Raw genomic sequence first — 27,003 nt, forward strand, 5'->3', positions numbered from 1 at the left:
ACTGAAATTGACTGAATATGTTTACGGCGTAGCAAATATCCGGTCTGGTCCGGTTTGCAATAAATGCGAGACAACCTAACAAATTTCTATAAGGAATTTTAGACATTTCAAGTTTTTCACTTTCTGATTGAGGACAATTTGAATTGGAATAAACTATACCTTTACTTATAGGTAATGAAGAAATTGGAAAGTTAAAATGCCTAAAACGGTCACAAATTTCTGTAATATAATTTGTTTGATGCATTTTAATTTCATTTTCATATTCTTCAAAATTTACACCAAGTAGTGTCTTGGTTTTTCCCAAAATTTTAAGGTCAAAATGTTTATTCAACAAGTTTAAAACAAATTCAATATTTTTACTATTTTTCCCGAATAACACAATATCATCAACATATAATAAAAGTATTACTTTGGATTGAAAAATATAAACACAATTACACCTTTGAAATTTGTTAAAACCTATATTTGCTAAAACGCTGTCGATTTCATAATACCAATTTCGACCACTTTGATGAAGTCCGTAAATTGCCTTTTGAAGTTTACACACATAGTTTTCCTTCCCTTTTTCAACAAAACCGGGAGGTTGTTGCATAAACACATCTTCTTTTAAGGGAGCATAAAGGTATGCACATTTTACATCACACTGGATATTTTCCCACTTTTGAAAAATTACAAGAAATGCGAAAAAGAAACGGATTACACTAAATGATACAACTGGGCTGAATGTTAAATCGTACGAATCAAATTGAACTTGTTTGTGACCTTGTGCACACAACCTTGATTTCCACCTTACGATTTGGCCCTGTTCGTTTCGTTTAACAGTATATACCCATCTACATCCTATTACATTCGCGTTTTCTGGAAGTGGTGTCAAAGTCCATACCCTTCTTTCCCGAAAAACTTTCATTTCTTCCTTCATGGAATTTTCCCAGTTTTCCCTCTGTTTTGACTTTAAAAATTGTTTGTAAGTATTTGGAATAATTATCTCTTCTTCATCTAGTCATAATTGAGAAAAATTCGCGCTCGTGGATTGACCATTAACTTCCCCTTCATACGTATTTTTACCTTGGAAATTAAAAATATGCGGTTCAAAAACTATAGCATTTCTGTTGCAATACTTTCTGATATCATGAATGGATCTTAACCGTTTCGAACTATTTTTTTCGTAATAATACACATCCGTTCGCGATCCATCTTTCCGCGGTGCTATTTTTCTAAACCAAGTTGTTTCTTTTAGGGGTCTAACTTCTTCATCAATGGAACTTTCATCTTCCGACGTAGTGTCGATTTCGCGATCTGAACCCGTAGAATTTTCTACGTTCTGGGATTGGCTCGCATCTTCGTACACGGAACTTTCATCGTCTGAAGAAAAATTAGATTTATCGTCAAAATGACAATGGCCCATCACCGCTCCACTGCGATTACTTTTAAATTCATTTTTATAGAATAAATTCTCATTAAAGGAAATATTAATGCTTTCTACAACCTTATCAGTTTCTGGGAAATAAACACGATAACCCTTCGTCTTAAAGGCATATCCGATGAGAACACCTTTTCTAGCTTTTAAGTCTAGTTTATTACGTTTCTGCTTCGGAATTCCGACGTAAGACACGATTCCGAATGTTTTAAGGTGTTTTACTGAAGGAATATTTCCCCCATAAAGCTCAAATGGGGTTTTTCTTTGACCCGAATGGCAAACTCTGTTCCAGGTGTAAACGAAGTGCAACATTGCATCTGGCCAAAACTTTTTATCTAGACCGCTTTCTTCAAGCAATACAGTGGCCCCATTAGCAACTACCCTGTTAAATACTTCACTGACACCGTTCTGTTCTGGACAAAAAGAGTTTGTTAATTCGTGAGAAATACCAGAATTCTTACAAAACTGTTGAAATTCATTATTGACATATTCCCCTCCGTTATCAGTTCTTATAGCTTTCACTTTACTTCCTAAAAATCTTTCAGCCCTCCTGATATGCTGAATAAGGATACCAGTTACTTGCCTCTTTTCTCTGATCGGATACAGCGAAACTCGTTTGGAATAGTCATCAATGACTGACACGTAGTATCTCTCCCCATTTCTTCCTTTTACGGGATATGGTCCCCAAACATCAGAATAAATTAAATCAAGAGGTTTTTCAGATTTAACTTTATTAATGGGTTTGAAGGATACCCTCTTAAATTTTCCCAATTTACAATCTTCACAATTAAATTTCCCCCCTTTGAATTTCGGCAAACCCCGTACACTTTCTAAGTTGCTGGTTTTCTTTATACAATCAGCATTTACGTGGGCTAATCTTTTATGCCAAATTTCTAAGGATTCAATATTTGAAGATTCAACATTAACGATATTACGAGAAAAATGACTAGAGTTTTGTTTATCCTTCAAATTTACGTTATCGTGACTAGACTTTTGAAAACATTTATCAACATTTTGGGGTTTTACATAATATATACCATTATTTAAAAATGCTTTAAAAATAACACCTTTCTGGTCTGATACCGTCAAAATACCATTTTTAGCTTCAAATTTTGCCCCACCTTTATCAAATTTAGATCCCGAAATTAAATTTCGTCTCAATTTGGAGGAGTAAAGTACATCTTTTAAAACAATTTTTCTTTTACCAAATCTTAAATAAATATCCCCCTTTCCCTCAATCGGGAATGTTTTACCTTCAATGGCTACAGCCATTTCTTTGTTACTTAATTCTACAAAGTTCTGAAAAATGTCTCTGTCCTTTGAGAAGTGGTGGGTGGCGGCACAATCAAAGATATATGAACTGGATCTATCCATTAGACAGTTTGCCTCACTTAAAAAGAAATCTTCATACTCACAAAAGTCAGCCGATAGAGAACGGTGGTGGTCATCACTTCGCCGTTGAGAACCGCGCCTTTTCCATCTCGAACGACCTCTCCTTGGACTTAAGGGACGACTCTTTGCTTCAGGACAATACCTCTTGATATGACCAGTCTTTCGACAACGGAAACAGGTTACGCTTTTGTTGTAGTCCCTGTTTACTGCGAAAGTTGTCTTGGCTTGAATGTCAAAATCATCATTTTTCAAAGATAGACGATTTTCCTCAGCTACCAGGTCGGACACAATCTTTGAAAAAATGAAATCTTCATCACTTCTCCGCAGTATACTCTGGACAATTCCGTCGAAACAGGATGGGAGGTACCGGAGCAGTTGGAATGACAGAAATTCCTCCGAAAATGGGGTCTTGAACTCCTTCATACGATCGTAAATTCTCCTCAATCTGGCTGCGAATACGTTGATTTTCTCGTTTTCTTCCATTCTAGATGAGGTTAACTCCGAAAAGAGCTTCATCTTGATACTTCTGTTGTCTGGAAAGTAGTTTTCCCTCAATTGGTTCCACGCTTCGTGGGGATCTTCGGTATTCTCAATAATTTTCCTGAATTCATCTCCGACGTGTAGATATATCACGGCAACAGCAGATTGTCTCCTAGCTTCGAAATTTGCGACGTCTTTCGCGGTAACCCCTCTATCCGTGCTAATTTCGGGCTTGGTCTCTTTTCCAGTGACGATATTCCATAGATTCCGGTCGATGAGAACAAACTTCATATCACTGCACCAAGGAGAGTAGTTGTCATCCTTCAATTTTTCTATCATTATGCTAGAGCACGCCATTCTCTAAAAATATAATTCCAAAAATCTTCGGCCCCTCCTTCACCAACAGTCTCAATTTCTCACAGAAAGCAAGGTTTTGAAAAAAAATTTTGCGCGTGAAATGTCAGTTATGGCAGGAATAGCCCATAACCATCTTGATACCATTGATGAATGATACCACCTGTTAACTGTAATACTTCTTGCAGAGTTAGTGAAAGAACTAACATTTCATCTACTTTCTGTGAATAACTGATGAAGAGACTTCTTTAAAAAATAACTAGAATTTATTAACAAGTGAAAAAAATGTAAATATAATTGTATAAACATAACTGAAGCCAAAGGTAAAAAAGATTAATTAAATATGACTAGCAAGTTAAGCTCATCCTAATACGGCTCGCTAATCTATTACTACGATCAGCCAAGCACAGTCGGCAATCCGCCGAACAATACGAGCTCTACCCTAGCTACCTTTTACCGGACAGACATCACCGAACGAGTCTTAAAAAAGAGAGCGAATATCAGCTCCGATCGCTATTAAATAGTCTGTCCTCATCATTATTCACATCAATGCCCTCACATCCACGCAACCAATGAGGATGCACCAAGTGGCAGAGACGCCTCCCTGCTAAGCCAATGGCGGGAGTCTGTTACGTCACCCTTCCGATCCGATCACTCACTTCGGATTCACTCGGATCGTTGGTCCGAACAGGCGTCGGTTGATTATCGTGAAGTTCAGTTACCTGGGCAAAAGTAAGTGTAGAGATATTTGTAGAAATTCTATTTCTAACACAACGAAGGGAAGGGGACGCAACGCCATTTTAATGGCCGACAAGAAGATGCGAAAAATCGGATCGACGCTTGAAAAATTGACAAAAAGCTAAACGATGGGAAAAGTGAATAAGTCACATATTTGATACCGTAAAGTGTGCGAAATTTAACGGGGGAACGCGGGGAAAACGTGGAATGCACAAGAAAATAAAAAAACAACAAAATGGGGGAAGAAAACGATTAAAAAAACCAAAAACATGGGAAAAATGTAAATGGGTGAAAAATGTGATATGCATTATCACATTTATTGCAGTGCTTTTCTTAATGCATAACTTGCTTATGTGTGAAAAATGTTATTTACAATGTATTTCTTTTTATTCCAATTACTGTTTATTGAGTTAATTGAATTTTTGTTCTCAAGTTTTACTCATTATTGAAATATGCTTAACAGGGTTCGCCGATATATGTCAGTTGATATACGATATTTATTTTGAAAATATCATGATAGTTTCGATATTTATGTTTTTAACAAAGGTATTTTCAATATAAAAATTATATTTATCATAGTAATATTGCTCATTTATTGCTAAAAAAAACCAAAAAGTTATGTGCTATATTTTTATGATATGCATCATTAATACAGCAAAGTAATATCATTTTTTATATTCATTTTTATTATTAGTAATAAACAATTTTAATTCATATTAAAGGTGCCCAATTAAATGATAAACGTTGGTCAAAAAAAAAAAGTCTTAAGACTGTGTGCCAACTAATGCATATTTTTTATTTCTGAATCATATAACTGAGTAAAAGTAGCTAACAGAAGAAAAACAAGTAAAATAGCTAATGCTAAATTAACTCCATTAAAATTGATAAAAATGAGAAATGAAATATCAGATATATAAATTATTAAAAATACCTTAATTTTAAGTCTACATATTGCAATAATAATATGAGAAAGTAAAGAGTGATTTGAGGATGCATTTACTATTTTGAATACTTGAGTTTGTACTGATTAAAAATATTGGATATATATCAAAATATCTGATATGTATAAAAATATTGGATATTTTCAAAAATATCATGATATTTTCGAACCCTGATGCGTAAGTAGGGCTTAATTTTTAATAATTTTTTGTTGCATAAGTGATAAACTTAAATAGCATTTTATTTACAAAGACTAAGTAATATCTTGTGGTACATTAAGGCATTGGTATTCACAGTCTGATTTATTCATTGACAACAGATAAAAGCTCTGGCTCTCCAAAAAATAATAGGAATAATCCTAGCACATCCAATGCTGTAACTCATGATGATGAGGATTCATCTGAAATCGAAGAATTACCTTCTAACATACCTTCAGGATCCAGTGGAAAAGGTATATTGTGTTTCTTGTGTTAAATTTCTATTTGATATCATTTTGAGTAATTTGTTAATATATTCTGTATTACTATTTGATTTTTATTTCCTTTTTTTAAAATGCAAAACTCAGTTATGCACCTAAAAGTGTATATATATATATATACAGTCGACTCCCACTACAGTGCGATTCAACTTACGCGAAATGGCTATAACACGAATTTTCCACGAGTAACGAATTTTAGAGCTGACGCGAGCAAATTCCTCGTCCACAACATGAATTTCTTTAGAAGGATGTAGCGGCTTCGTTATTGACAACTAAATATATATTTTGTGAATGTTATTACATCCCATTAGCATTACACTGACCATCGAAAGTTCCCACATCAAACTAGTCTAGGCATCACGTTGTTAGTGCATAAAAAAATCGCTCTCAGCAGCTTTCTTTTTTTTTACATTCTAAACATTAAAATTGATGAAATATAATGGCACCTTAGTGAGCTGTTTCATCTAAAGTTTATGAAGAAGGGGGAAAAAATAAGTTTCTGACAATAAAGAGAAGATTAAGATTCTCGATATGCTTGGACAACTACCAGACGTTGACGGCAGCAACACAATAAGTATGAGTGAATCTTCCATACGTACAGTTAAAAGTCAAAACAAAAAGATATCTATAAGTTCCGAACAGTTATAATGTTAAAGCTTGCAGAGTCTGAGTAAAGTATATGAAAATGGAAGCTGCTCTTGCATTGTGGATTAAAGAGATTGGGAAGAGGGGCTTGTAGCCATAAATGGAAATGTTATAAACGAAAAGGTGGAGCAACCATATTTTAAAATGTATTTAATAAAAAATAACGATCTGATTATGCAGCATAAATCTTCATTATCTTCATTTTTAAACTCATAAATAATTTTACTGTATCTACTCTACAGCACTATTACAGTGCAGCATTTTATTATTACTATGTACTGTACGTACCGTGTTGTTTTATTTTATCAATCATTCTTTTTGTGCATTTTAACTATTCATCTTAAAGTTATTTCATGTTAAATAACAGTTTTTTATTTTTTATATACAGTAAAAGTTGAGTTATTTATGTAAGAAACTGTAATGTATAGTTGAGGAATGCTTTAAAGCAGTTTGAGGGGTGCTTACAAATGTCTAAAAAATTATGTATGTTTCTAAAAAATGTTTATGCATACATTTTTCCACAACGCGAAATTTTGACTTACGTGAGGACTCCTGGAATGCATCCCTTGCGTAAGTCGGGACTCAACTGTATATATATATATATATATATATATATATATATATATATAATCAATTCTGTTTAATAGGATCACAATGGAATGGGACCATTTTGGTCGTAATAACCTGCTGGTCCAATTAAGTGCACAAGACCTGTGTAGCTTGACCAAACATGCTATACACAAAACATTTAAATGTCCATATGACTATTGTAATCCCCATATGTATAGTGAGCTAACAAAGAAGAAAAATTGCTTTTTACGAAATTCTTCCATTAAAAATAAATTAAAATAAAGCAAATATTCTTTACACTTGTATCAACAGCTCGTTCAGACCAATATGGTTTTAGTTATTCATTCCAGTCAGTTTTGATTCAATTCGATAACTAAAACTAATGGTGAAAAAATAATGGGTCATTCAAAATTCCAATGAAATGTAAATTATGGATTATAGTAATGGCGACTTATATGAATCACATTTGTTCTTAACAGTTTTGATTCAATTAAGCGACTAATTCAGTAAAGCTGGATTTTATTCTGTTTTTGACAATTTGATTCATTAAAGTGACTGATTCAATTAACCGGGGTCTACTGTATTTTTTATCTTGACTTTTTTTTTGAAAAATTTTAGGTTATTGAACGTGCTAAATAACTGAAAAAATTTGGAGTTTCACTGAAATTTTTATCTGTTGGTGCAGTGCTGCCATGCAATACGAGTTTCGTTAACCTTTTTTCCCTATAAATATTGCTCAGTTTAATTGAAAGTTACAAAGAACATGCTTCAAGCAAGCGATTTTTAATTTTTTTCCAATTTGTTCTCATGTTCCTTGGTCCAATTAAACAGATTTTTGGTCTCAAAAAGTGAATAATATTAGGCTTGTGTATTTGGAAGTCATCCAAGGAAAGCTTCTTTTTCCTTGGATGAATTTTCATCCAAAAGCTCATACTTCTTTGCATTGAAAAAAGTGTTCCTTGTAACAACGAAACACGTGTCTGCGGTAATTTGCAATTTTTGTGCATCAAAAAATTGGATAATTGATTCATTTAATTTTCAGGCACAAAGGTATTTATTAGTTATTTGTTATAATATGATTACTCAAGTTTATAATAGTGAAGTTGTATCATAATTAGTAAGGAAAATTCCTTTTGAAGTTTCTGTGAGAATCCTGTGCAGTGTGTAAATTAATTGATTTTTTGATTTATCTGTTGCTAATAGGGATTGCAATACCGGATCAAAAATGCAATACGATATTCGGTGTATTTTTAACATGATTCAAGAATGCCGGTATTCCCGAAAATTTCCCAAAAACATGCAAAAAAAATGTTTTATTGCCATATTTTATTATTTTGTGCAAATAGTGCATTATTTACTAATTGTAAACAAATATAAAAAGAAGATGCAAGAAACATAATTGCCTCTAAGCCTGGAACTGATTTTAGTGAAAAAATTCCTGCAAGTAAAAATATTCTTTCTGAATTCACGTTGGCCAGTGATATTTTTAATTTGAAATTTATAAAGTATTTGATCTTGTTAGTTTCTTTTTTTAGTCTTTTCGAACTTCTGTACAATTATGTAAATACCTGAACATATGTTCCTATACCTGAACATATGTCTTACCTCTTTACAAATGTTTAAGACATTACAAATACTATCTCGCTTGGTATAAAGCAAGACAGAACAGCACACGAATACCGGCGACAACAAATTACTTTTCGTTGTACCAACAAGAAATTTTTTTAAAAAAAATACAGCAGTTAAGACAAATATTTTTTATGAAATATCCTAAAGAATTGCTGCATTTGATGGTTGGAATAAATTATTCCTTGCACAAACTCATTCGCAATTACTCTTAAAATTAATTTTCACAAGAGGGCCAGGCAAGAAAATAGAGAAAATGAAAACATGGTTCACATAATTTCACAAAAGAAAGTAGGAGTCATCACACCAACTAATGATTAAAATGTCATTTTGTAATATTTCCGTTACTTTTATATTCATTTTGATATTCTACAAAATTTTTACTTTTGAAGCCAAATTTTTACTTCAATAGATTGATTGTCTCAGAAAAATAAATTTATATTTAAAATAACAGATATCTAATTCGGAACTCCAGCACTCGAATACGCTACCTTGCGGTGATTTACAAAACTGCCGATGAAACTAAAACATTGCCACGTTGCGTTCCACGTGTGTCTGTTGACGTAAACACAGGCAGTTTGTTCTGAGTATATATTAACGCAATCGATGAGTCTTAGTTTGCTTTTAGCTACAGAAATTAATTCATCCAAAAGTAGTATTCTCGAGCTTTTCAAAATAATGTTAGTTTTCCTTATTTCCTTCTAAAATATGAGTTGATTGAAAATGGTGAAAGCGAAAACTGGATTAACAAACTTGGATAACGTTATACAAGGTAAAAATTTTTATTGTTTTGTATGAATTTGTAAGAATATGAGTTTTTTTTAATCTTAAATTAATTTAACTAACCATCTTTTACAGCAGCATTTAGTTGGAATGGACGGTATGCAAAATATTTTCTTGAATATATTATCGTAGAACAAAATGAAAAATGTTTCACCGAGAAAGAATTTACTTTATTCCTTTTATTCTCAGCTGAAAGGTTTCGCCAAATTTGTTTAGGGTTATAGTTTTAGTATTGTGCGAGCAAAGTAGCCTTGGCGAGATTTCGCGTTTTTAAATAAACCATTTTTAATTTTTATCATGAGTGGAATAAAATGGTAGTAAGATTACAGAATTCGATAAGTAAAAAGAAATAATGGTCAATCAACTGAAAAGAAAACTACCACCATATATCCGTAAGAATTCTGTAGATGATTTGCATAACTTGACATAATTAAATCATAACTCAGAAATTAGAAAAATCGAAACAGAAAAATTTTAAATTAACCGATTTGGGAATTCGAGAGAAATAACTCAGCAACAAATGCAAAACAATAAGCGCTACCCAAGCAAGGCAAAGAAGTATCATCTTCTTTCGATAATAATTTGTAATGTCATATTGAATTTTCTAGCATTAATTGTTGTTCTTGTCAGGCCACAATTATTATTTAGTTTTATCAAGAATTGATAAATATCGAATTCAACATCGTGGAAATAGCTGCTTAGAACTACGAACTACGTAGTTTGCATTAATCTTTGACGTTTAGTAATGCTTCTTGAATTCTCATTTCTTTCTACGTGGGCCAGAATATCCACAAGACTTTGAAAATTAATTTAAAAAGAATAAAGTGAAAAATATCATACATACAAACAAAAATCATAACACTTTTAGCATTTTCTTCGTTACCACGTGCGTTTGTTTTAGTTTTTAAGTCGGCCATTAGACAGTGACTGCAATGCCCCCTATAGTTGGAGTTGCGAATTAGCTAAATTGAAAACTCTTTCATCAAAAACTATTTATTATTTTTAGCTAATACCGGTGTTGTAAGCACTAGTTGCTACTGATAACTATTCTATACAGTGTTCTGCTAATTGTATGTTGTAATTTTTTTTTAAATCTTTTTATGTGAAATAAGTGAAGTTGCATAAGGTTTTTTCTATTTACTGAGTTTTACATTGCATTCAGAGGAAAGTCTTGATTATGGCAGTATTACTCTTTTGATCATTATTTCAGAAAATTTAACTGTACAATTGAATTTTTCAGCTGTTCCAGTAATGAGTCTGCTTTCTAAAAGTCTGGTAAAAACATTAACCCAAAGTAATGATGAGGATGAAGACGATGAAGAAGAAGACAAAGATTTTAATGTATTTGATGAAGAGGAAAGTGACGAAGATGATGAAGACTCTGATGATGATGTTGAAGAAGATGATGATGATAGTGATGACTCTGGTGACATGGTCAACAAAGGTAAATTAACATTTTTCAATTAGCAAATTTGCCATCTGAAATAGATTTCAATGAATTTAGATTGTGTAAGATTTTTCTCGTAATGTACACTAAAAACAAAAAAAGTGTGTACTCTGTTTTGTGGTATACGCCCAAAATGTCGCCAGTCCACAATGTCACCGACCCAAAATGTCGCCAGCCCAAAATATCGCCGGCCCAAAATTCGCTAGTTCAATTGGTACGAAAAATTTAAGTGTACGTCGATGCTTTTCAGCATAAAAGTTGCGAAGGAATATTAATTGCCTTTCAAAGTAAGTTCCTTCAAAAATTCCAAACATTTTCTCCTGTCTTAATTCGTAAACATCAGATTAATTCCAGAAAATTAATAGTTTTCAGAAAAACATACGTTTTTCTGTATACTATTACAAACGTAAACATGCGAAAGGTTACTGCAACGGATTTCTCTTTCTCGTTTAATCTGATTAATAATAATACTCAAGATGTAACGCAAGGATTCAGACAAAAAATTTGTATGGAAGTAAAACTAAACTGTTCTAAACGCGAATGAAAGAATAGTGAGGCGCGATGTGAATATGGCAAGAGAATAGCGGTTTGTATTTTTTGGCGTAATGAAGTAAAAACAAATAAATCCTTCACTCTAGCATATTATTACCTTAGCGACAAGTCAGTCATTTAGGGGATCAGGCGGAATGGCCCCCGACTTTGAATTTTTTTTTTTATATATATATATATTCAAGTGGAAGTGGTTTTTATAGCAATCCTATGAAATTTGCATTGGTTATATGCCCGTTATCCTCCCTCTCCCCTTTCACTGGAAAAATTCGAAATCACGGGCCAGGGTGGAAATAAAGTAGAAAGGTGTCTTAATGAAATTTAATTTTCTCATAGATTTTTTAACATCACCCTAAGAACTGTAAAAAAAAACCTGTACGTTTTCAGTGAGATATACATTGGTTTAAGTAAGATCAAAACTGTTCTGAGACTTTTTCTGGAAATGAAACTGAAGAAGTTTAACAAGACTGACTGCTCGAGACCTTCCTCTGAGAGGACATTTGTATGTCCTTTGCGACCGGGATTTTGGGACAGTAAAACAAATGTTTAACAGAGATGACAGATTATTGCCGTGGAAACTCCCATGTCTTATGAGTAAAATTCTGAAATTACGTCGAAATGGTTACGTCAAATCTTTTGAAATCAATGAAACCCGTAACTGCTAAAACAGGTGTCTTTCACTCAGATTTTTGAAAAACGACTCTACGCGATGACAAATATTTTCAATTCTCAACATTCATGAAATTTATATATTCGATAGAACATCAAGGGGGACAATTTCAGAACAGCTATTTTATTAGAGGTTTTCAAGAGGATACTTTCATGCTTGCGAAGTAGCGCTTGTCAGCTGAATCACATTTTCCAATTTTAAATAGAAAAGAAAAAATTTCATAATGTAGGGTGAAATAACTGATATCAATGAGATTATTCAGATCAATTATGACCTAGACTTATTTTTAAAATGAGTTTCAAAAAGTAATAGTTCCAGCTCAATATAGCTTGGTAATTCAGAAAGAAGAGAATACTGATAATAATAAACAAATAAGTTTTTCCCTCTCAGAAAAAATTGCTGTTTTAATTATTGAATTTTTACTACGCAAATTGTATAAGAATGCAAACTCAGTTTTTGAATTGTATAAGAATGCAACACCCACGCTAGTTAAAGTGCTACAAAAATGAGAGGAATACACGGCTAATTTAGATTTTATTGATATCTTGCTCAACATCTCATATTTAAATTCAGTATATTTTTCATTGTTTATTTAATTACACTGACTCACGTAAACGATTACGAAACTCAACTTAGAACGAAAATAAGGCTTGTTTTTGTTTAATTTCACTTGTATACTACATTTTTGTATGAATCTTCGCATTACTTCTTGAGATATAGCAGTCACATAAAACGATAAAAATTATTCTGTGATCCATCCTTTTGGGATGACTGAAGCCAAAAATAAATGAGCAACTCGCGCTTTAAGATATACCTGTAGACCAAATTTTGTCTTAACCCTTGTACAGTAGACCCTCGTTTTACGCGGGGGTTATGTTCCACGGAAATTCAGGGTAAATCGAAACCGCGTAAATTGAGACCTAATATTAGTGTCAAAATAGGGATTAGGTTCCGTAGATAAAAAAATACTTCATTCTAGTGATGACTAATTGCATAAAAAGTTTAATGCGTACTTATATCGATTTTTATGCATAATATGCATAAAGAAAACAAACTAATTTCGTGTTCTGTTTTTGAAGAAGAGCTGGCTATGATAGTCTTTTGGTAGTCATTAAGAATTTTTCCTCTAATTCTTTGCTGAGCATTAACGCATCCATGACCACTTGTGTCATTTCTTTGATAAAATCTTCCTTTACTAACAAATCAGAAAAAATGATTATTTCTATTGTCTACGAATGGTTCAAAATTTTCAATGTGAGCGTTTTTGGTTGTGTGTCATCGGAGTCGGTATCCTCGTTGGTTTTTGACCTCCTTTGTCACTCCTAAAAGCTCTTCTTCCAGTGAGTTCTGAACTATGTGAGTTTAATCACTTTACTTCTGATGGAAAAAGCTCTGGAACCAATCGCATAAAATGTCTCCAAGGACCCAAGTTCGATTATTAGCACGCCAAAATGCAGTTAGTTACGAGTAATCTCACAATCTATAGGAGCTTGGGTTTTGAAAGAGAAGAAAATGTTACCTGTTTGCATTGCCGCATCAGCGTAAAACCAAAACTCATCTGCGTAAATAAAATAAAGGTGTCAAATCTTCAACCGCGTATAATCGAAACCGCGTAAAATAATCCTGCTGAAAACGAGGGTCTACTGTATTACTTTTTGAGATATATCAGTCACAGATAATAAAAAAGAAAGGAAAAAAAACATTCGATTGCTCCACCCTCTGGTGTTATTGACCCCAAAATCTAACATTTTATTTGATTCTGTTCATCATTTTTTGAGCAATGACAGTCACGCATATCGATGAAAACGTTCAGTTACTCCACTATCTTGAACGAATTGACGCAAAAAAACCACGCAGCCCTAAATCATATATGGGTACTTGCGGGTATCGTTCGAATTCTTACTACAGGTTTTGACGTAGAATGGCCCCAAAAAAGCGGTCACATACAAACGCACACTATTCTTGAAGAAAAGTTTAAAATAATTTATCGAACGTCAGAACTGAACGCCGTCAGAACGTTTTACAGTTGGTAGATAGCGAGTCACAAGAAATAAGATAACGTAACGCTTGTATTCTATTTGTTTGCTGAAAAACAGCCGAGAGTTGCGAATCAAAACGGAATAATCTTTTTTGAATTTATCAAGAAACTCAGTTAGTCCAGTCCCATTTTTAACGGAGACATTCATTAAAGGCAGTAATCATTTATTCTGCAAATTTGGTGTTAAACAGCATTTTTGTACATTTGCATTTTTCTTATCAACTGAATGAGCGAATTTTGGTCTACGACATTTTGAACAGGTGACATTTTGGACCGGCGACATTTCGGCCCGCCGACATTTTGGACAAGCGACATTTTGGCTGCGACATTTTGACCCCAAACCCTGTTTTGTGTAATACAAAGTTTTAAAAAATTGTGCTATTAATGTTTGTTTGTGAAAAGTTGTGTCAGTAGGGCTAATAGGCATAAATGTCTCTTAGTCACAACAGTTAAGTCTATCTCATCAACTCACAACAATTGTAAAGAATGAATATTGTTTTCTTACTCACTATGTGTTCTCTTAAGTTTCTGCATGGCTGAAGGGAAAATGCATAACAACATTCATTCACATTAGTCAGATAAACTGAATGTTTTTCTCCTGCCTTCATTTGTCTCACGGCAGAACTCGGTAGTAGATTACGTCACATAGAAACTTTTGGAGCAGTCTGAGAGCATATGTACTCAGTGGTAGGTCATGACTTGCATTTGTTCGGGCAACTTGGATATAACAATGCCCTATTGTACTTAAACTGTTTGTGGTTTGTGTTTACTCTCTTATCTCTGTCAGCTCTCTAGCTGGTGTGTTAGTGCTTGCTTGCTGCTTCGCCATGTTATGAGGCTGCAGTCCGCTTGCTGGGAGTTAAGACCGTTATGCAGTTATGTTTTTTGAGAATTAAGATTCCCTATTGTGCGTTGTACAGGGCTCCCAAATGGTCCGCTTTTCCCGCCAAAGTCCGTTTTTTAGGGTTAAGTCCGCTTTAGACCGCTTTTTAACATTTTGGTCCGATTAGTCCGCTTTTATATAGTCTTTACTTCAAAATCAGATTTTTAAAATTTTCCATTACGTTAACCGTACACCCAAACACACAGCCGTGGCGCGTTAACCTAACTTTCCCGTATTATTTCGCTTTAGATTGACGTCATTACTCTTCCTTCAGCCGCTGCAGCATGGAAATCCATAAAAAAGAGGTTTGCGGGACGAGTTATGACGTCGAATCACGGAGCTCTGTGTGCTACCAATATTTCTCGGAATTTCAGCCTCGCCTTTCCAATAACGAATGAACTTTCCGATCTCGGATCTCGATAACTCGAATATTCCTTTATCTCAAAGTTTTCATTGGATCCCAAGCTCTTGAGACTGTTGTGGAAACTTCCCATAACTCGGAACGTTTTAGCCGGTCTCTTGGGACTTAGAGTTGTTGCACGTTGACTGTATAACGCTGCTATGAACCACCCCTTTTGCAAATGAATTCGGAAGTAATTTCGTGGCGCGTACGCCATTTTTTTTACTGGCGCATATGTTCGTAAATTTTACGCCCTTTAAAAACCTTGAAAAGTTTCTGAAAAAAAAGGTTTTTTTTCCAAATGCTTGAAAGCCTTGAAAAAGTACGAAAAGTTTATTGCTTGAATTCTTTCAAAAATCATTACAAGCAATCTGAAGCATACTTTTGATTGCTTTTAATTCTTTTAAAAATATTTCATGAGTGAAATTTTTTGAACATAGGTGTGATATACAGTATCGCGAAAAATTGCTTTCGTGTTTGAGGTTTCAATCCTTTTGCATCTTGTAAATATTTTGATGTTTTTTACAATCGGAAGTTATTTTGACATGTGCTACCTTAGATTAGCCTATTTTTCGTTTAATTTCAATAATTAACGAAGGAATTAGTTTGGGAACCATGACATTATTGAACTTACTCGGACTTCGCGGAAAACAGCTTCTCGCGTTTGAAATTTCAATCCTTTTGCATCTTGTAAATATTTTGATGTTTATGACAATAGGAAGCTATTTCGACATACACTACTTTAGATTAGCTTATTTTTCATTTAATTTCAATAATTAACGAAGTAATTATTTTAGAAACCATGGCAACATTGAACTTACTCGGACTTCACAGAAAATGAGTTTTAGTGTTTGAAATTTCAATCTTTCTGCATCATGAAAATATTCAAATATTTTGCCCAATCGAATGTTATTTTCCAAAAATGCTACCTTAGATTAGCATGTTTTATGTTTAATTAAGTAGAAAATAAATATATTTATTTTATGGGGAAAATGCCAAAATTGAACTTGGTTTGTGAAAATTTGCTTATTTGAGCTTTCAACCGTTTTGCATCTAATAAATATTTTTATATTTTTGGCAATTTGAAGTTGCTTTGACATGTTACATTAGATTAACTCGTTTTAATTTTTTATTTAAATAACTAAAAAATTAATATATTTTCTTAAATTCAAATTTCTAGTTTTGCAAACTCAATATTAATTATTATTAGCTTATTCTCGGTTATTGCTGTTTTTACGGGGGGGGGGGGGGGATAACAATAAAATGTAACAATTTAAAAAGGGGGTAACAATTTCAAAGGGGGATAAATGTAAACAATTGAGTGCACAGCATTTTAACTTAGTGTTTGTATTTAAAACAAAGTTGAATTATAAAATTTTATAAAGTTGAATTTATGTACATCATTTCATTGTCATGATGCCTGCTAAAGAGGGAAACTAGTCCCCCCCCCCCCCCATAAAAGTTCAAAGCACTCATGGCCTTGCAATCATGGAGTTTTTTTTTTTTAATCAAAGTTTTATGATTCTTGAAAATATACTTTGAATATGAAAATTGCAAAACTAAGCCTCATGTGATCTGTTTCTCTTTGTGATTAAGCATTTCAGACATTTTTAGGAAAACGTTCAATACAGCAAATCTTTTATCAAAGTGTCTCTTGTAGAAAAAGCAGTTTGTTTTCCTATACTTTTATATTACTTTCTGTTATTTATATGTTAGCATTAAATGAAATCTGCATGTAATATTTATAGTATGAATTTAGGGTTGTACCTTGAAAAATATTTTTTTTTACTCTTGAAAAGTGCTTAAATTTTTTTCTTCCTAAATGGTATGAACCCTGTGATAAGAGATTAAATTTAAAATTCAAATATAAAATAATTTTATTATAAACTCAGTTGTAGCTTTGTTTAAAATCAAAACAATATTTTTTAGGTTTCAGTGTAAGTCATGAGGAAGTGCAAATTTCTCAACAAATAGTTAGATGGGAACAAAATTAGAGACTGGGGAAAATAACAAGAGAATAACGTTTTTTTCTTTGGTGTATGATAACGCTATTAAGAAGCATTACAAGACAGAAAAACATAAAAATAATTTTAAACTAAATAAAGATGAAGCATAGCTTCATCTATCCTTTAGTGAGACTACCAGCATCCCTGGTTCAAGTCAAAATGTATCATTATGCCTATTTAGTTCTAAAGAGGCTGCCTTAAGTGCTGAACTAAGTGCCCCCCCCCCCCTCATCCAAATATTTGTGTAAATAATATTATTCTATGGATAAAAAGATCAGTTTCACAGGTGATAAAAGAATTGTATCTCTCATTATTATAGTTAATTAACGAATTATCTTCACGAATTTAGCAGCTGGCAACTAATTTGCCTTTTGGTGCTTCCCTTTGCAGGGGTCTGGCCAGAGGATATTTGGATCCCTTAACGGACCCTTCACAAAAATCAGATCAACCAAAACGGACCTTTCACAAAATCCCGATCAACTAAAACGGACCCTTCACAAAATTATGATAAACAAGAATGGATCTTTCACAAATTGTTTATTGAAAGAGCAAATCTGAAAGCAAAATAACGCATGTTTCGGTGTATAAAACCAATAATTTTTGAAACTTTTTTTTATAGTCAAATCAGAAGGATCAGCTTATACAAAATCTGCAAATTTTGCAAAGAAAAAAAAATTGGCACTCTTGTGGTGCTCCTGCAAGCGATAAGTAATTGCTACTGCCAAATAAATATAATGCTTGTTGTTTGTTTCTTGGAAAGAAATTAACAGCTGAAAATTAGTTTGGTTTTAAATAATTTTGTTAGTTTGTTTTATTACAGCTAATTAGCAGCGGTGTTGTTGTCAACTTTTCTGAAAAGGTGTTGCTAAGCACTTTTCTCCCTCTCATGATTTAATAAACAACAATAATAATAATATGTATCAGCGAAATGAACTTAGAACTGCAAAGGGATAGTAAGGGTGGGGGAAAAATGTGATCGCTTCAGATAGTGTTACCAACTTTATGATTATCGCCACTTAGCGTCTGGCGTTAAACCTTTATAATGAACTTGATTAGAAAATATTCTCATCATTTTACCAGCTTGTCAATATTTGCGTTTTTAGGGGTGCGGTGCAATGTTTAACTGTTATTTTGGGAGAAAATTATATAGATTTGATTTTTGGATGCTAGGATGGTAAACAAATAAAATCTCTTTTTATTTTTGTAAAAATCTTGGAATTTATAAGTTTTAAAAGAAATTCTGTGCTTTTTATAAGTGTCTTGGGTCAAAAAGTTAAATGATGAACCCTTGTCTGAATTTTTTTTTTTTTTAATCATTTTTTTTTTTTAGTTATTTTAAATACTGTACAGAAATATTTCCAGAAAAACTTAACATAATGTGGAATGGTAGATAAATATTGATACTTGAGAGAGAGCGATGCCCCCCCCCCCCCACACACACACACCAAATACTAGAAAAACACCCCAGAAAGATATTTTTAACACAGAAAAGGAAAACACGCAACTTTTAAGTTTGAATGATGCAGTTTGTGCCATCTCTAAATTCTAAAATTTCATTTTACCATTTTTTTTTTTGCGAAATTATTTGACTTTTCACAAAATTAATTCATTTTTCACAAAATTATTTGATTTTTCACAAAAAACGGACCTTGTGGAAAATCCTGGACAGACCCCTGCTTTGTTTAACTATGAGTGGTCTTCCCAAGGTCCTCTTTTTTATTCTAACTGGTCCTCTTTAGTCCCCTTTTTGATTGAAAATGGTCCTCTTTTACCCTTTTCTGGAGCTAAAATGTGTTGGGAGCCCTGATTGTAGTAGTTGGCACTTCATGTGATGTGGTATTAATGGCCAATGAGATAGAGAATGAATTACTTCATATTTTAATTAGTTTTATTATTTACAGAGTATTTTCCTTATTTAAATGTTATTCAATAAATATTGTTATTGTTAATATAGGATCCAGTCTTATTCAAACATACACTCTGCAGTATCAATATTGGAATGAGTTGTTGATATTTGTTAAGTCTCCTCATCAAACATATTTTAATAACAAACAACTTTTACTCAGGCTGTAAACTGTAAATAATATAAAAGTAAAAGCTAAGTTAAATTTTTTTTAAAACAGCAAAACTAGGTTTATACATCTGTTTTAGTACAGGCCTAGACACATCTGCCATCAACCTATTGGCAAAGGTACAGTCGATGCCTGATAACACAATCACTGGTTGACGGCTGCTATGTGAATGTTATAAATGAAAAAAAAGCAAGGAGCGAGTTCCCCTCCTAGCTTACTGCTTATGTCATCGCATCAGAGCAGCTGTAGGATATCTTACTACAGTGAAACCTCTTCGAGTAGCCAACTTTCTTAACGGCCAATTTTTTGAGGGATGGATTTTTTGGCCCATAGACAGTTTGGCCACCGAGTGGGTGCGCCCATCTTGTTTTTCAGGAAATTTTATTCACTTCCTGTTTCTAATATACAGCCTTTCGGTTTAAGGAAGAGAAATGTTATTAGTTAACGAATTGCATTAATTTTGGTGTAAAAATGTCACTCTCGCTTATTTTGTTAGTTGGTCAGTGTGTGTGATTGATGTGGAAAATATTTTTATATGAACCTCGAATAACCTATTGAAAGTTGTGAGCAATACGAGCACGGAAAACTAGCAAGAGTGTTAATCGAGCACGATTTTGCGTTCTTTTCAAGCACAAAACAGCGATGGAATACCTTGTTATTTACAGTGCCAACTGAGAGAAACGTCTTCTGGTTAAATTGTCAGCAAGCTAGATTTTCAACTGAAGTGATTTTGGTGATAATAGACCAAGTCATAAGAAAATTCTGATGCAGTCACAAATAAATTGGTTAGAGATTTAACTGTACTGAAAAATAAGTTTGAAAAAAATTGTTACGGAGAAGAGGAAAAACTGAAGAGTAAAGTCACACATTGTACTCTTTCTTTGAAAAGTATAAACAATAATTAAATAAAATACTTAGCAATGAAAAATTTTAGAACTAATGAACTATTTTTATGATGTGCTGTTGAAGCATGCTTGTGCAGCATTAAACTTATTTCTCTATATATGTGTCTATGTGTGTATAAGTAGATATATTATGTATCATACATCTACTTATAGGCACATATGTTCAGAGGTGGTTTAATTATGTTTTAAAACCAATTAAATTAAAATATCAGGAAATAAATACGTTGTGGGATGTCTAGAGTTTCAGAAATTTTACTCTGGAAAATCTGGAAGTCTCGAGGAATTTGAGTTTGTTTGGAGAGTGGCCACCATGTATACATTACTTGTTGTAAACTCATTCTTTGCTTTAGTATCTTTCATTTTACGTTGAACAATTTCTTTTTTCAGCTTTAGAAGCTCAGAAGCGAAAGCGAGAATCTGAAGCTTTGGATAGCAGAAAACGTATGAAGAAAAATAATTCCATATCTGAAGCCTCAACATCTGAAGCTTCTCAAATGCCCGTTGAAATTTTTGAAGTTGAGGATGATGAGAAGGAGGAAGAGGAGGATGATGATTCTTCTTCTGAAGAAGAATCTGATGGTAAATTAGTCAAATTATTGCCTAAAATTTAAGATTTTGAATTCTAATGAGCTCAAGATAAATATTAATATTTTATCATGCATCTGTATTTATAATTTATTGCAGATGTCTTCAGTATAGTTGTGTATATTTATCTTAATCAGTGTGCATTCTTTTACCAATCATTTAAACCTGTCCCCCCCCCCCACCCCTCCCTTAATAAAGTAAATATCTAATGCAAAATTTAAAAATTGATCCTCTTTAAAAAAAAAAAGAAAAAAAAACATTTTTGTTTCATAGATGTGCTTTTGAATATGGTTTAGTTACAAGCTCTAAGCATATTCTGCATATGTTCATACAAATAAAATCTCACCTTTAATAAATGATACAATCAATGTTATTTTCAAAATTTTACAGATATTTGCTTTATGGTTATTAAAGGTTTTAAGTTTTCGAATGCAGAAAAAAAATTTGAAATTCCAACACTAAGCAGCATTTGCCAAAGAAGTATAGAAAGAAATAACAATATTTATTTCAAATGTTCCATGGGTATTGTTGTATTTTGGATTCTTATTTTCTGATTTTCTATAGCCCCCTGATAAAGTATAGATTGTTTCAGTTCACTGTTTTTTTTTTGGGGGGGGGGTGATCATCTTAATTTACTTTTTGTTGATTTATTGCTGTGTTGGTTGTATACTTGGTATTTTGATCCAAAAAAAAATTCCAGTTTTGGCAATTTAAATACCCGTATTTTCATTCTTATCTCTTCTCTTGACTTTCTTTGTATGTTATGAATTTGTTATGTTTTTCAATGTTTAAATTGTATTTATAACTTAATTAGAGAATCAATTATAATATTTAGATTCTAATGAAAATGCAAGTTCTTCCTTTAAGAAGTCGCCATTAATAAAAAATGCACAAACATTGAATAAAAAGAAGAAATCTGTAAGTGTCTGTTAAAGTTGTTTATTCATTAACTATTTGTAATTTTCAATTCTCGGTTTCATTTAATCATGTTTATATTTTTTCTTTTCTCTTTTTAGAATGATAGTGTTCGTCAGATGGACTTAAATTCAAAACCTAATTCAGGAAAAGCTGATGATTCATTTCAGGTTCAAGACCTTCGTGTTGGTTATGGACCTCCTGCTAAAGCAGGAAAAATGGTATGTGTAACAAGTTTTCTTTACAGGGGGCGATTCAGATGCGAATTGGGTCTGCTTTTGAGTTATACATTTCATTAAATTTCACTTGTAAAAATAGCTTTTTCATCACTTTTAAGCTTAATCAATTTGACTGAAATCAAAATATCGAAAAAAACATCTCCAGCTTTTATGTCAATCTCTTTAGGCGAAACAGATTTCAGAAAGGAGTTGTGATTTTTTTTCATAAAAAATTTATAAAAGCAAAATGCCTTTAAAAAAATTGTTTTTTTCTCCTTCACAAAATGTGAACCTAAAAATAAAGACCTTTATTGACCCCTGGTTTGTGTTTATTCTTGTGTGATTATCAGGATTTGTAGTGTTCTTTTTTTTTTTTTTTTTTTTTTTTTTGACGACCTTTGTTTCTATTTTCCTAATAATTTTTATGCTGTCTTTCTTTCTCACTCAAGTTTAACCTTGTGGGTTTTTTTTTTTTTTTTTGTAAATTTTCTACTTTTTGAAATAGCTTTTTACAGTTCCTCAAAAAGCATAGATATCTAGTATTTTTCTTTGTCTAAAATAGAAACTGATTAGAACTTCTGCTGATCAATCGATGGCATGGCCTTAATTACTCAACTGGCATTCCTGTAACCCTGATCCAAACTCTATTTAAAGGCAAATTGGAATTCAGATTAATGGCCTTATCCTTATCAAATTTTCTTGTTTACCATGTAAGGATTCATTTAAGAGGAGAAACCAATTTAGACAGGTCAAAACATTCACTTTTTTTTACGTCATAAATTATGGGTAGAACTATTCAAGAATATGTTGTTAAATTCCAATTAGTTCCAACGCTTGTTTTCGCTACTTTTTGAAACTTTTTTTCAACTGGTGGACATTTTAGCTTAAAAAAAAGTTATTGACCAATCCTTCTGAAAATTTGTGTGAATATTCTTTACTCAGTTATAATTTATATAAACCTAGCTCTGGGATATTGCTCTTTAAAAAAAATTTTAATGCAAAAAGAGTAGGAAAAAAAATGGGAGAAAACCATGACATTGTGATCAAATTTTTCAAAAACATGCAATTTAAAATTGTTTTGATCCTAACTGTTTTTATATTATTAGGAAATAGGTTGTTAACAAAAAAAGATTATAATTACAGATAAAAATTGACATTGGTAATGCCCACCAGCAACAAGCTCTGGTGGCTATCGTCTATGGTAGGCAGTTTCTAACTTCACTGTTTCTGGCAGAAATGACTTGAAAAAATTACGAAGTTTAATTCAAAACATAAGTAAGAATCCTGAAAATTTGAACAAATTCTGATTATTCCTTCCTTGTTTAAAATTTCACAAAAAACACGTGCCTCCTAAACTGGTTCCCCCATTAAGCTCTCATAGACCCAAACTTTTTTCACTATTGATCTGAAATTGGTGTCTTCTCTGGTACTCTGCTAGTTGTCCTTGGTGCAAAATGCGGACTAACATTTTGTGGGTGAGGGCTTATAAATGTCTTTTATGCACACATTGCCATTTCAATACCAATCAATACATCACTTGTAACAAAACACCCAGTGGGTAAGGCATCCTTGTCTGTTTCTCAGACCTACTATTACTGGCTTAATCATTAAAAGATAATGTCATCTGGAATCTCCACTGCCACAGTTTTGGTAAGAGGTCAAAGGCAAGGGAGTGTCTCCCATATCCATGGTAAACTGAGTAACAGACCTGTAGTCTGAGATTCCAACTCCATACCATGTGATTTCCAAACTACTAAGAATATTTTCTTCTAATTTTAGGTACAAGTCTTCTATACTGGCAAATTCCTGGATGGTAGAATTTTTGATCAGACAGAAGCTGGAAAGCCATTCAGTTTTAAACTAGGTGCTGGCCAAGTAATTAAAGGATGGGACATGGGAATTGAAGGTATGTTGATAAACAGTAGTCCCCCTTTCAATGGCTTTAACTGAATTTTCACTTGAACTGACTTGTTTTTCCGAAATTATTTCTCCTTGTACAAGATTTTATGTTCAAGAAATTTAACCTTCAGCACAAGAAAAAAAGAAATCCTCAATTTATTTGAAAGTAAATCCTAATAATGATAGTCATATAGTTTTTAATTTATGCAAGAATTTTTTCCCCTGCTACTCATGTAATGTATTTCAATTGTAAATTGCAAAAAGTGAAAAAATTGCATTTTGTTGCATGTAGCAATAATTGAATTTCATGAAAAAATAATTAATAAATTCAAAATTTTAAAGATAGTTATATGTATAATCGCATGCATGTGTGTGAATGCATTATCAGAGCTGCCATTGTGTTGGTTTCTTCTATTGAATTTTGAAGAAAATCGTTTTGTACAGACTTTGAAACCATTTTAAAATTTAGCAAAAAGAAATATTTCACCAGTTTTTATGAAATTTTTGCTAGTTTCCACAGGAAATGAATCATAAACTGGTTTGATATCAAAAAGCAAAAATGCCAGATTTGCAAACAATGCCCATGTTGTGAATGTTAGCGCCTACTTAGCTATGTCCTTGCGAAATATCTCCCATCCAGTCTCCAAACAAAAATCAGCTAAAATTCTTTCATTGCAGAAATAATTCAAGAAATTGTTAGTGTTCTTATTTTTGGAAGATTTGTTTCAATATTTATCAGAAGTACTTGTTTGATGTAAGCAAGAAAAAGATTGTATTAATTATAATTAATCAAAGCATTGTTTTTAAACATTTTACTAAATTTGTCATAGTGTAAAGAGTCTGCATTTTTAATATAGTGTATTTATTAAATGATTGGCTTTGTTTTATCACTGGAACATATCTTGTTAGAACTGCATTTTTTTTTTCTTTCAATTTTCAAGGAAGAGGTAAACAGTCTACATCAAGACAACTTTGCACTGAAAAACTTTTTTTTAACTTTTTTAGTGAAAGGGCTACACAAGCAGAATATTAAGAGATATAGTGGCTATTGTTTTTTTTTTTCACTTTTTTTTTTTGATGACTGTAAAATTATTCTCATAAAATTTTTAATGGTGCAGTAAAACTTTAAAAAATATTTTTTTTTTTTTAATTGAGCATTTATGTATACCGTATGCAGTGAGACAATTTATGAGACTGATTTAAATTTTACCATCAAACAGCATAACTTTTTACAAATTGAGATTTTCCCAAGTTAGCATACCTTTAACTAATAATAAAGCTGAAAATCTCTCTGTCAAGATCTCTGTGGCATGCATATCGCCTAGACCGTTTAGCCGATTTTCATGAAATTTGGCACAGAATTTGTTTGTAGCATGGGGGTGTGCACCTCGAAGCAATTTTTCAAAATTCAATTTTGTTCTTTTTCTATTCCTATTTTAAGAACATTTTCCCGAGCCAAATTATCATAAGATGGACGAGTAAATTATCAAGTTATCATAACATGGAACCGTAACATGGGCAAGCCATTTTGCGAGAAATTCATCATACATTATTTGTAAATATACAGGTGAAACAAAAGACCTTTTAATTTTTTACTACGGGCAAAGCTGTGCGGGTGCCACTAGTATACAATAAATATGTAGTGAATATTTTTATCTTAAGCAATTAAATTACTTTGCGTAGCACATTCTGTACACAAAAAAAATTTTAAGACTGTTCAATATCATTTTCAAAAAAGGATATTTTCTTGCATCATTAATGCTCATCTATAATACTTGTTCTCAATAAAACTTCATCAGCTCTTCAATTTTAATATTATTGAAAAACTTTTATTCTAATTTAAGCTAAAATATTAAACAATTTGTGTTATGCAAAATTATTTGCTTCATTACTATTTATTCTGTTATACACATCTTTTGAGATCTTATTCTATTTCATTACAGGTATGAAAGTTGGTGGCAAGCGCAAAATAAGGATTCCACCACATTTGGGGTAAGTGAAGATCTTTTTAAGAATGTTTCTTTTTGTATAAGACATACCCAGTGACCTCTCTTATGTGCCATTTTATTTATGCTGAAATTGTATTAGACTCAAACAGGAATAAGTAAATAGTATTCAAATCTTAAGCATTTATGCATCATCAAAACTTTTTCAAAAAATGAATCTTGCTTTTTCAAAACAAAAAATATTCCTTTTGTCGAAAGAAACATGTGTTACCAATCAAGTAGCTGCCCCCCAACCCCAGATTCGTTTGGGGATAAAAATTTTCATCAAAACAGCGAAATTCCCTAAATGAGATTTTTCAGCGATAGAAATATCGAAATAAGAATAATAGTAAACAAAATAAAATAAACACTGCTGCTTCAGGAATTAATCAACATTCATTTCATTCTCCTCTTCTTGTGTATTGCTTTGAACTTGATAATTTTCATTTTATAAAATAAATCTTTAAGTTTACTGTATTTTTTTCCCTTTCCAGATATGGGAATAAAGAAATGGAGGACATTCCAGCAAATTCAACTCTTCTATTTTTTGTGGAACTCAAATCCATTTCATAAAACAAAGTCATGAGTTTAATTTCAATCATACCAATAAGAATCTTGTAAATAAACATTGTCTATTGCTCTTATTTCCAAATATGCAATCATTAAAAAGGTGAATAAACATTTTTTTAGGAGTCTTGTTTGAATGATATCGTAAAATGGTAATATTTACTCGTAAGGAAGTAATACTTAATAATTACAGGCGTGACAGTATATTGTCTGTCATGCTTTTATCTTTCCACCTCGGAGGGGAGGGGGAGCGGAGGATATTCCTTACTAAAATTTTTCGATGTTTATATTGACAGTATTAATTAAGTAAACTCTTGTTACAAGGAATAGAAAGAGGAAATATGTTTCCGAAATAATATTCTAAACTCTCTGACTTTTATCCATTAAATTACTTTCGCCTCTGCTAGCTCAACCCATTCGTTTGAAAGGCTCCTAAATTTTG

The 27,003-nt window shown here is 32.4% G+C and overlaps 1 protein-coding gene across 1 annotated transcript in view; it reads left to right on the forward strand.

The window, feature by feature from the left end:
• Positions 1-26,673, forward strand: part of LOC129227669 (46 kDa FK506-binding nuclear protein-like) — a 49,470-nt gene extending 22,797 nt beyond the window's left edge. The window contains exons 8-15 of the mRNA XM_054862260.1: positions 5,640-5,771; positions 10,663-10,866; positions 20,780-20,971; positions 21,813-21,895; positions 21,994-22,113; positions 23,890-24,016; positions 25,953-26,001; positions 26,489-26,673. Coding sequence (XP_054718235.1) covers positions 5,640-5,771; positions 10,663-10,866; positions 20,780-20,971; positions 21,813-21,895; positions 21,994-22,113; positions 23,890-24,016; positions 25,953-26,001; positions 26,489-26,567 — 986 coding nt within the window. The 3' untranslated portion in view covers positions 26,568-26,673. The remainder of the gene's footprint in view (positions 1-5,639; positions 5,772-10,662; positions 10,867-20,779; positions 20,972-21,812; positions 21,896-21,993; positions 22,114-23,889; positions 24,017-25,952; positions 26,002-26,488) is intronic.
• The last annotated feature ends 330 nt before the right edge of the window (positions 26,674-27,003 follow it).

This window comes from Uloborus diversus, chromosome 8 (assembly GCF_026930045.1).
Source record: "Uloborus diversus isolate 005 chromosome 8, Udiv.v.3.1, whole genome shotgun sequence".
NCBI lineage: Eukaryota > Metazoa > Arthropoda > Arachnida > Araneae > Uloboridae > Uloborus > Uloborus diversus.